Here is a 12,500-nt window from a genome sequence, read left to right as displayed (position 1 = left end):
TAAATATGTGAATGTGACCAATAACATCTGCTAAATATGTGACCAATAACATCTGTTAAATATGTGACCAATAACATCTGTTAAATATGTGACCAATAACATCTGTTAAATATGTGAATGTGACCAATAACATCTGTTAAATATGTGACCAATAACATCTGTTAAATATGTGACCAATAACATCTGTTAAATATGTGACCAATAACATCTGTTAAATATGTGAATGTGACCAATAACATCTGCTAAATATGTGAATGTGACCAATAACATCTGTTAAATATGTGACCAATAACATCTGTTAAATATGTGAATGTGACCAATAACATCTGTTAAATATGTGACCAATAACATCTGTTAAATATGTGAATGTGACCAATAACATCTGTTAAATATGTGACCAATAACATCTGTTAAATATGTGAATGTGACCAATAACATCTGTTAAATATGTGACCAATAACATCTGTTAAATATGTGAATGTGACCAATAACATCTGCTAAATATGTGAATGTGACCAATAACATCTGTTAAATATGTGACCAATAACATCTGTTAAATATGTGACCAATAACATCTGTTAAATATGTGACCAATAACATCTGTTAAATATGTGACCAATAACATCTGTTAAATATGTGACCAATAACATCTGCTAAATATGTGAATGTGACCAATAACATCTGTTAAATATGTGAATGTGACCAATAACATCTGCTAAATATGTGAATGTGACCAATAACATCTGTTAAATATGTGACCAATAACATCTGTTAAATATGTGAATGTGACCAATAACATCTGCTAAATATGTGACCAATAACATCTGTATGACCAATAACATCTGTTAAATATGTGAATGTGACCAATAACATCTGTTAAATATGTGACCAATAACATCTGTTAAATATGTGAATGTGACCAATAACATCTGCTAAATATGTGACCAATAACATCTGCTAAATATGTGACCAATAACATCTGCTAAATATGTGACCAATAACATCTGTTAAATTAAATAACATCTGAAATATGTGACCAATAACATCTGTTAAATATGTGAATGTGACCAATAACATCTGTTAAATATGTGAATGTGACCAATAACATCTGTGACCAATAAATAAATAATGTGACCAATAACATCTGTTAAATATGTGAATGTGACCAATAACATCTGTTAAATATGTGAATAACATCTGACCAATAACATCTGTTAAATATGTGAATGTGACCAATAACATCTGTTAAATATGTGAATGTGACCAATAACATCTGTTAAATATGTGAATGTGACCAATAACATCTGTTAAATATGTGACCAATAACATCTGTTAAATATGTGAATGTGACCAATAACATCTGTTAAATATGTGACCAATAACATCTGTTAAATATGTGAATGTGACCAATAACATCTGTTAAATATGTGACCAATAACATCTGTTAAATATGTGAATGTGACCAATAACATCTGTTAAATATGTGAATGTGACCAATAACATCTGTTAAATATGTGAATGTGACCAATAACATCTGTTAAATATGTGAATGTGACCAATAACATCTGTTAAATATGTGAATGTGACCAATAACATCTGTTAAATATGTGACCAATAACATCTGTTAAATATGTGAATGTGACCAATAACATCTGTTAAATATGTGTATGTGACCAATAACATCTGCTAAATATGTGAATGTGACCAATAACATCTGCTAAATATGTGAATGTGACCAATAACATCTGTTAAATATGTGACCAATAACATCTGTTAAATATGTGACCAATAACATCTGTTAAATATGTGACCAATAACATCTGTTAAATATGTGACCAATAACATCTGCTAAATATGTGAATGTGACCAATAACATCTGTTAAATATGTGAATGTGACCAATAACATCTGCTAAATATGTGAATGTGACCAATAACATCTGTTAAATATGTGACCAATAACATCTGTTAAATATGTGAATGTGACCAATAACATCTGCTAAATATGTGACCAATAACATCTGTTAAATATGTGACCAATAACATCTGTTAAATATATGACCAATAACATCTGATAAATATGTGACCAATAACATCTGTTAAATATGTGACCAATAACATCTGTTAAATATGTGAATGTGACCAATAACATCTGCTAAATATGTGACCAATAACATCTGCTAAATATGTGACCAATAACATCTGTTGTGAAATAACATCTGAAATATGTGACCAATAACATCTGTTAAATATGTGACCAATAACATCTGTTAAATATGTGACCAATAACATCTGTTAAATATGTGACCAATAACATCTGTTAAATATGTGAATGTGACCAATAACATCTGTTAAATATGTGAAATATGTGACCAATAACATCTGTTAAATATGTGACCAATAACATCTGTAAAATATGTGACCAATAACATCTGTTAAATATGTGACCAATAACATCTGTTAAATATGTGAATATGTGACCAATAACATCTGTTAAATATGTGAAATAACATCTGTTAAATATGTGACCAATAACATCTGTTAAATATGTGACCAATAACATCTGTTAAATATGACCAATAACATCTGAAATATGTGACCAATAACATCTGTTAAATATAATGTGACCAATAACATCTGTTAAATAGTGAATGTGACCAACAACATGAATGTGACCAATAACATCTGTTAAATATGTGACCAATAACATCTGTTAAATATGTGAATGTGACCAATAACATCTGTTAAATAACCATCTGTTAAATATGTGACCAATAACATCTGTTAAATATGTGACCAATAACATCTGTTAAATATGTGAATGTGACCAATAACATCTGTTAAATAACATCTGAAATGTGACCAATAACATCTGTTAAATATGTGAATGTGACCAATAACATCTGTTAAATATGTGACCAATAACATCTGTTAAATATGTGAATGTGACCAATAACATCTGTTAAATATGTGACCAATAACATCTGTTAAATATGTGAATGTGACCAATAACATCTGTTAAATATGTGACCAATAACATCTGTTAAATATGTGACCAATAACATCTGTTAAATATGTGAATGTGACCAATAACATCTGCTAAATATGTGAATGTGACCAATAACATCTGTTAAATATGTGACCAATAACATCTGTTAAATATGTGAATGTGACCAATAACATCTGTTAAATATGTGACCAATAACATCTGTTAAATATGTGAATGTGACCAATAACATCTGTTAAATATGTGACCAATAACATCTGTTAAATATGTGAATGTGACCAATAACATCTGTTAAATATGTGACCAATAACATCTGTTAAATATGTGACCAATAACATCTGTTAAATATGTGAATGTGACCAATAACATCTGTTAAATATGTGAATGTGACCAATAACATCTGTTAAATATGTGACCAATAACATCTGTTAAATATGTGAATGTGACCAATAACATCTGCTAAATATGTGACCAATAACATCTGCTAAATATGTGACCAATAACATCTGTTAAATATAATGACCAATAACATCTGCTAAATATGTGACCAATAACATCTGTTAAATATGTGACCAATAACATCTGATAAATATATGACCAGTAACATCTGTTAAATATGTGACCAATAACATCTGTTAAATATGTGAATGTGACCAATAACATCTGCTAAATATGTGACCAATAACATCTGTTAAATATGTGAATGTGACAAATGATTTATCATCACACACACCTACTAGGCTAAATATGTGACCAATAGGAGTTAAATAGATGTGACAAGTAACATCATAATAGGACCCTACTCTGTTACAATGCTTTCCAATAAGAGCTCTAAGCAAGTAGTCAATGTAAACCAGTATATATATATGCCGTATTTTAACTTTAAATTTACCACTGGGCTAAATAGTGAAGAAAAATTCTTATTTTCAATGACAGCCTACCTAGGAACAGGGGCAGAACAACAGATTGTCAGCTCAGGGATTCGATCTAGCAACCTTTCGGTTACAAGTCCAACGCTCTAACCACTAGGCTACCTGCCGCCTCTACACTCTAACCACTAGGCTACCTGCCGCCTCTACACTCTAACCACTAGGCTACCTGCCGCCTCTACACTCTAACCACTAGGCTACCTGCCGCCTCTACACTCTAACCACTAGGCTACCTGCCGCCTCTACACTCTAACCACTAGGCTACCTGCCGCCTCTACACTCTAACCACTAGGCTACCTGCCGCCTCTACACTCTAACCACTAGGCTACCTGCCGCCTCTACACTCTAACCACTAGGCTACCTGCCGCCTCTACACTCTAACCACTAGGCTACCTGCCGCCTCTACACTCTAACCACTAGGCTACCTGCCGCCTCTACACTCTAACCACTAGGCTACCTGCCGCCTCTACACTCTAACCACTAGGCTACCTGCCGCCTCTACACTCTAACCACTAGGCTACCTGCCGCCTCTACACTCTAACCACTAGGCTACCTGCCGCCTCTACACTCTAACCACTAGGCTACCTGCCGCCTCTACACTCTAACCACTAGGCTACCTGCCGCCTCTACACTCTAACCACTAGGCTACCTGCCGCCTCTACACTCTAACCACTAGGCTACCTGCCGCCTCTACACTCTAACCACTAGGCTACCTGCCGCCTCTACACTCTAACCACTAGGCTACCTGCCGCCTCTACACTCTAACCACTAGGCTACCTGCCGCCTCTACACTCTAACCACTAGGCTACCTGCCGCCTCTACACTCTATAACCACTAGGCTACCTGCCGCCTCTACACTCTAACCACTAGGCTACCTGCCGCCTCTACACTCTAACCACTAGGCTACCTGCCGCCTCTACACTCTAACCACTAGGCTACCTGCCGCCTCTACACTCTAACCACTAGGCTACCTGCCGCCTCTACACTCTAACCACTAGGCTACCTGCCGCCTCTACACTCTAACCACTAGGCTACCTGCCGCCTCTACACTCTAACCACTAGGCTACCTGCCGCCCCTCCACTCTAACCACTAGGCTACCTGCCGCCCCTCCACTCTAACCACTAGGCTACCTGCCGCCTCTCCACTCTAACCACTAGGCTACCTGCCGCCTCTACACTCTAACCACTAGGCTACCTGCCGCCTCTACACTCTAACCACTAGGCTACCTGCCGCCTCTCCACTCTAACCACTAGGCTACCTGCCGCCTCTCCACTCTAACCACTAGGCTACCTGCCGCCTCTCCCCTCTAACCACTAGGCTACCTGCCGCCTCTACACTCTAACCACTAGGCTACCTGCCGCCTCTACACTCTAACCACTAGGCTACCTGCCGCCTCTACACTCTAACCACTAGGCTACCTGCCGCCTCTACACTCTAACCACTAGGCTACCTGCCGCCTCTACACTCTAACCACTAGGCTACCTGCCGCCCTCACTCTAACCACTAGGCTACCTGCCGCCCCTCCACTCTAACCACTAGGCTACCTGCCGCCCCTCACTCTAACCACTAGGCTACCTGCCGCCTCTACACTCTAACCACTAGGCTACCTGCCGCCTCTACATTCTAACCACTAGGCTACCTGCCGCCTCTACACTCTAACCACTAGGCTACCTGCCGCCCCTCCACTCTAACCACTAGGCTACCTGCCGCCCCTCCACTCTAACCACTAGGCTACCTGCCGCCCCTCCACTCTAACCACTAGGCTACCTGCCGTCACTTATTACCATGAGCAACAACATATTATTCATTTCTAACCAGTACTGCACCCTAAAGTCAAAGAATTAACATTAAACAACAACTACTAAACAAACATAGTACTTGTAGATGCTTTTGATTCGCTTGGTTCCAAGACATGACTAGTCACCTAAAAACAAGCGCATTCCTGCCATCTATGGGCCAGTAGTACAACTGTAGCCATCTGTGGGCCAGTCGTAGAAATGTAGCTAAATAAAAACAAGAGCATTACTGCCATCTATGGGCCAAAAGTTGAACTGTAGCTAAATTAATAAAACCAAGAGCATTTACTGCCATCTATGGGCCAAAAGTAGAACTGTAGCTAAATACATTTTTAAAAAGCAAGCGTATTACTGCCATCTATGGGCAAGTAGTAGAACTGCAGCCCTCTATGGGCCAGTAGTAGAACTGTAGCTAAATAAATAAAAACAAGAGCATTACTGCCATCTATGGGCCAGAAGTAGAACTGTCGCTAAATAGTCTTGTCTCTCCCATTGGGTTGAACCAGTTCAGGGTCACACCTTTCAGACTTTCTCAATCAAGAGCTCTAAGCAAGTAGTCAATGTAAACCAGTATATATATATTTTGTATTTTAACTTTATTTAACTGGGCTAGTCAGTTAAGAAGAAATTCTTATTTTCAATGACAGCCTACCTAGGAACAGGGGCAGAACAACAGATTGTCAGCTCAGGGATTCGATCTAGCAACCTTTCGGTTACAAGTCCAACGCTCTAACCACTAGGCTACCTGCCGCCTCTATGTGACACATGACAACCAATGCAACCATTCCCTTCATTCAGTGTGATCAAAACAGCCTTCAAAACAGTGTTTTAATGAGTTGACATTATTTGTGTTATTGACAGGTAGTGTAATGTAAAGGCAGGTGTCGCCCCCTACTGGACATGTCTGTAGGTGCAGATGATAATCACTCAGGTGGCTGTCGATGAGGTGTATGGTGGTGTATGGTCTAGTATGGTTGTCTATGGGGTGTATGGTCTAGTATGGATGTCTATGGGGTGTATGGTCTAGTATGGCTGTCTATGGGGTGTATGGTCTAGTATGGCTGTCTATGGGGTGTATGGTCTAGTATGGCTGTCTATGGGGTGTATGGTCTAGTATGGCTGTCTATGGGGTGTATGGTCTAGTATGGCTGTCTATGGGGTGTATGGTGGTGTATGGTCTAGTATGGCTGTCTATGGGGTGTATGGTCTAGTATGGCTGTCTATGGGGTGTATGGTGGTGTATGGTCTAGTATGGCTGTCTATGGGGTGTATGGTCTAGTATGGATGTCTATGGGGTGTATGGTCTTGTATGGTTGTCTATGGGGTATATGGTCTAGTATGGTTGTCTATGGGGTGTATGGTCTAGTATGGTTGTCTATGGGGTGTATGGTCTAGTATGGTTGTCTATGGGGTGTATGGTCTAGTATGGTTGTCTATGGGGTGTATGGTCTAGTATGGTTGTCTATGGGGTGTATGGTCTAGTATGGTTGTCTATGGGGTGTATGGTCTAGTATGGTTGTCTATGGGGTGTATGGTCTAGTATGGTTGTCTATGGGGTGTATGGTCTAGTATGGTTGTCTATGGGGTATATGGTCTAGTATGGTTGTCTATGGGGTATATGGTGGTGTATGGTCTAGTATGGCTGTATGGTGGTATATAGTCTAGTATGGTTGTCTATGGGGTGTATGGTATAGTATGGCTGTCTATGGGGTGTATGGTCTAGTATGGCTGTCTATGGGGTGTATGGTGGTGTATGGTCTAGTATGGCTGTCTATGGGGTGTATGGTGGTGTATGGTTTAGTATGGCTGTCTATGGGGTGTATGGTCTAGTATGGCTGTCTATGGGGTGTATGGTCTAGTATGGCTGTCTATGGGGTGTATGGTGGTGTATGGCTTTCTATGGGGTGTATGGTGCTGTATGGCCTAGTATGGCTGTCTATGGGGTGTATGGTCTAGTATGGGTGTCTATGGGGTGTATGGTCTAGTATGGTTGTCTATGGGGTGTATGGTCTAGTATGGTTGTCTATGGGGTGTATGGTCTAGTATGGTTGTCTATGGGGTATATGGTCTAGTATGGTTGTCTATGGGGTATATGGTCTAGTATGGTTGTCTATGGGATGTATGGTCTAGTATGGTTGTCTATGGGGTATATGGTGGTGTATGGTCTAGTATGGCTGTATGGTGGTATATAGTCTAGTATGGTTGTCTATGGGGTGTATGGTATAGTATGGCTGTCTATGGGGTGTATGGTGGTGTATGGTTTAGTATGGCTGTCTATGGGGTGTATGGTCTAGTATGGTTGTCTATGGGGTGTATGGTCTAGTATGGATGTCTATGGGGTGTATGGTCTAGTATGGATGTCTATGGGGTGTATGGTCTAGTATGGTTGTCTATGGGGTGTATGGTGGTGTATGGTTTAGTATGGCTGTCTATGGGGTGTATGGTCTAGTATGGTTGTCTATGGGGTGTATGGTGGTGTATGGTTTAGTATGGCTGTCTATGGGGTGTATGGTCTAGTATGGTTGTCTATGGGGTGTCTATGGGGTGTATGGTCTAGTATGGCTGTCTATGGGGTGTATGGTCTAGTATGGCTGTCTATGGGGTGTATGGTATAGTATGGCTGTCTATGGGGTGTATGGTGGTGTATGGTTTAGTATGGCTGTCTATGGGGTGTATGGTCTAGTATGGATGTCTATGGGGTGTATGGTCTAGTATGGCTGTCTATGGGGTGTATGGTGGTGTATGGTCTAGTATGGTTGTCTATGGGGTGTATGGTGGTGTATGGTTTAGTATGGCTGTCTATGGGGTGTATGGTCTAGTATGGCTTTCTATGGGGTGTATGGTGCTGTATGGTCTAGTATGGCTGTCTATGGGGTGTATGGTCTAGTATGGTTGTCTATGGGGTGTATGGTCTAGTATGGTTGTCTATGGGGTGTATGGTCTAGTATGGCTGTCTATGAGGTGTATGGTCTAGTATGGCTGTCTATGGGGTGTATGGTCTAGTATGGCTGTCTATGGGGTGTATGGTCTAGTATGGCTGTCTATGGGGTGTATGGTGGTGTATGGTCTAGTATGGCTGTCTATGGGGTGTATGGTCTAGTATGGCTGTCTATGGGGTGTATGGTCTAGTATGGTTGTCTATGGGGTGTATGGTCTAGTATGGTTGTCTATGGGGTGTATGGTCTAGTATGGCTGTCTATGGGGTGTATGGTCTAGTATGGCTGTCTATGGGGTGTATGGTTGTCTATGGGGTGTATGGTCTAGTATGGCTGTCTATGGGGTGTATGGTCTAGTATGGCTGTCTATGGGGTGTATGGTCTAGTATGGCTGTCTATGGGGTGTATGGTCTATGGGCTGTCTATGGGGTGTATGGTCTAGTATGGCTGTCTATGGGGTGTATGGTCTAGTATGGCTGTCTATGGGGTGTATGGTCTAGTATGGCTGTCTATGGGGTGTATGGTCTACCTGTCTGATGGTATGTAATATGGCTGTCTATGGTGTGTATGGTCTACCTGTCTGATGGTGGTAATGGGGGTAATACCTGTCTGGGGTGTATGGTCTAGTATGGCGTCTGATGGTGTGTAATGGGGGTATGGTCTGGGGGTATGGGTGTGTAATGGGGGTAATGTCTATGGGGTGTATACCTGTCTGATGGTGTAATGGGGGTAATCCTATGGTAATGGGGGTAATACTGTCTGATGGTGTGTATGGGGGTAATACCTGTCTGATGGTGTCTATGGGGTGATGGTGTGTAATGGTCCTGTCTGATGGTGTGTAATGGGGGTGTAATGGGGCTGTATGGTCTGATGGTGTGTCTGGGTGTGTATGGTCTAATGGGGGTACTACCTGTCTGATGGGTGTATGGTCTAGTATGTCTGATGGTGTCCTGTCTATGGTGTAATGGGGGTACTACCTGTCTGATGGTGTGTAATGGGGGTAATACCTGTCTGATGGTGTGTATGGTCTGATGGTGTCTATGGGGGTATACCTGTCTGATGGTGTGTAATGGGGTACTACCTGTCTGATGGTGTGTAATGGTGGCTACCTGTCTGATGGTAATGGGGGGTACTACCTGTCTGATGGTGTGTAATGGGGGTACTACCTGTCTGATGGTGTGTAATGGGGGGGTACTACCTGTCTGATGGTGTGTAATGGGGGTACTACCTGTCTGATGGTGTGTAATGGGGGTGGTACTATGGTGTGTAATGGGGGTACTAGGTGTGTCTACCTGGGGTGTAATGGGGGTACTGGTTGTCTGATGGTGGTGTACTGGTCTGATGGTGTGTAATGGGGGTACTACCTACCTGTCTGATGGTGTGTATGGTCTGATGTAAATGGGGGTACAGAATACACCTGTCTGATGGTGTGTAATGGGGGGGGGGTACTACCTGTCTGATGGTGTGTAATGGGGGGGTACTACCTGTCTGATGGTGTGTAATGGGGGTACTACCTGTCTGATGGTGTGTAATGGGGGGGTACTACCTGTCTGATGGTGTGTAATGGGGGTACATGGTGTGTAATGGGGGTACACCATGGTGTGTACTGTCTGATGGTGTGTAATGGGGGGGTAATACCTGTCTGATGGTGTGTAATGGGGGTACTACCTGTATGGTGTCTACCTGTCATGGTGTGTAATGGGGGGTACTACTGATCTGGGGGTCAGTCTGATGGTGGTAATGGGGGTAATACCTGTCTGATGGTGTGTAATGGGGGGGTAATACCTGTCTGATGGTGTGTAATGGGGGTATGGATGGTGTAATGGGGGTAGTGATGGTGTCTATGGGTGTAATGGGGGTAATACCTGTCTGATGGTGGGGGGTAATGTCATGGTGTGTAAATGGGGGTACTACCTGTCTGATGGGTAGGGGGGGTACATGGTGTGTAATGGGGGTACACCTGTCTGATGGTGTGTAATGGGGGTGGTACTACCTGTCTGATGGTGTGTAATGGGGGGGGGGGTACTACCTGTCTGATGGTGTGTAATGGGGGTGGTCCTACCTGTCTGTAGGTACAGATGATTATCTCTCTGAGGTGGTAATGCATGGGGGTCATGGTCTCGCTAACTGAGTCCAGAGCCATGTCCACCTCCCTCTTCATCTGGTGGCCGTCCGGCAGTAGTCTGACTAGCTGCATCACCACCTGGGGACAGACAGAACACACACAGACTGTCAGACAGGACAGAATACACACAGACTGTCAGACAGGACAGAATACACACACACACACACAGACTGTCAGACAGGACAGAATACACACACACACTGACTGTCAGACAGGACAGAATACACACACTGACTGTCAGACAGGACAGAATACACAAACTGACTGTCAGACAGGACAGAATACACACACACAAACTGACTGTCAGACAGGACAGAATACACACACACTGACTGTCAGACAGGACAGAATACACACAGACTGTCAGACATACTGTCAGACAGGACAGAATACACACACACACACACACACACACACACACACTGACTGTCAGACAGGACAGAATACACACACACACACTGACTGTCAGACAAGACAGAATACACACACACTGACTGTCAGACAGGACAGAATACACACACACACTGGACAGGACAGAATGACTGTCAGACAGGACAGAATACACACAAACACTGACTGTCAGACAGGACAGAATACACACAGACTGTCAGACCTTACACCCACTGACTGTCAGACAGGACAGAATACACACCTCAGTACACCCCTGAAGGACACTGACTATCAGGCAGGACAGAATACACACACACACACTGACTGGACACTGTCAGACATACTGTCAGACAGGACAGAATACACACACACACACTGACTGTCAGACAGGACAGAATACACACACTGGACAGGACACTAGTATACACACACACACACTGACACCCCACAGGACAGGACACTACACACACAGGTCACAGACCCCAGGACAGGACACTCAGCACCTCAGAACATCCCCTGGACAGGACACTCGTCTATCGCCTCAGTACACCCCCTGGACAGGACACTAGTCTATCGCAGGGCCTTACCCCCTGGACAGGACACTCGTCTATCGCCTCAGTACACCCCCTGGACAGGACACTAGTCTATCACAGAGCCTTACCCCCTGGACAGGACACTAGTCTATCGCCTCAGTACACCCCCTGGACAGGACACTAGTCTATCGCAGGGCCTTACCCCCTGGACAGGACACTAGTCTATCGCAGGTCCTTACCCCCTGGACAGGACACTAGTCTATCGCAGGTCCTTACCCCCTGGACAGGACACTAGTCTATCGCAGGTCCTTACCCCCTGGACAGGACACTAGTCTATCGCAGGTCCTTACCCCCTGGACAGGACACTAGTCTATCGCAGAGCCTTACCCCCTGGACAGGACACTAGTCTATCGCGGGGCCTTACCCCCTGGACAGGACACTAGTCTATCGCAGGTCCTTACCCCCTGGACAGGACACTAGTGTATCGCAGGGCCTTACCCCCAAATCTATCTCCTTAACGCAGAGTGACAAGCAGAGATGTATCATGTCCCATTTTTACAGACTTCGGTGTGACTTTGTCAAACCAGACTATTCCAGACCAGAGGAGAATCCTGTCTGTTAGGTGGTTGCTAGGCCACTACAGCTCTAACACTGAGCTGTAGAACTATAGTCTCTGCTATGTGGTCAATCTAAAAACTCTTATGGTTTCATTCAAACCCTCTTTTGGTAAAAGTCTCTTAAGATTGTTACTCACCTTGAATTCTCCCTTCGTGTACTTGGCATCA

The 12,500-nt window shown here is 43.0% G+C and overlaps 1 protein-coding gene across 1 annotated transcript in view; it reads right to left on the bottom strand.

Moving 5' to 3' along the window:
• The window catches only part of pald1a (phosphatase domain containing paladin 1a), a gene marked incomplete at its 5' end in the record, with an annotated part of 152,399 nt that overhangs the window by 72,819 nt on the left and 67,080 nt on the right, over positions 1-12,500 (bottom strand). The window contains 2 exons of the mRNA XM_052506094.1: positions 10,730-10,870; positions 12,470-12,500. The exon at positions 12,470-12,500 is cut by the window's right edge and continues 41 nt beyond it. Coding sequence (XP_052362054.1) covers positions 10,730-10,870; positions 12,470-12,500 — 172 coding nt within the window. The remainder of the gene's footprint in view (positions 1-10,729; positions 10,871-12,469) is intronic.

The sequence above is a fragment of the Oncorhynchus keta genome, unplaced genomic scaffold, assembly GCF_023373465.1.
Source record: "Oncorhynchus keta strain PuntledgeMale-10-30-2019 unplaced genomic scaffold, Oket_V2 Un_contig_2549_pilon_pilon, whole genome shotgun sequence".
NCBI classification, from domain to species: Eukaryota; Metazoa; Chordata; class Actinopteri; order Salmoniformes; family Salmonidae; genus Oncorhynchus; species Oncorhynchus keta.
The sequence above is the reverse complement of the archived record's forward strand: the minus strand, read 5'-3'. Positions and strand labels throughout refer to the sequence as shown.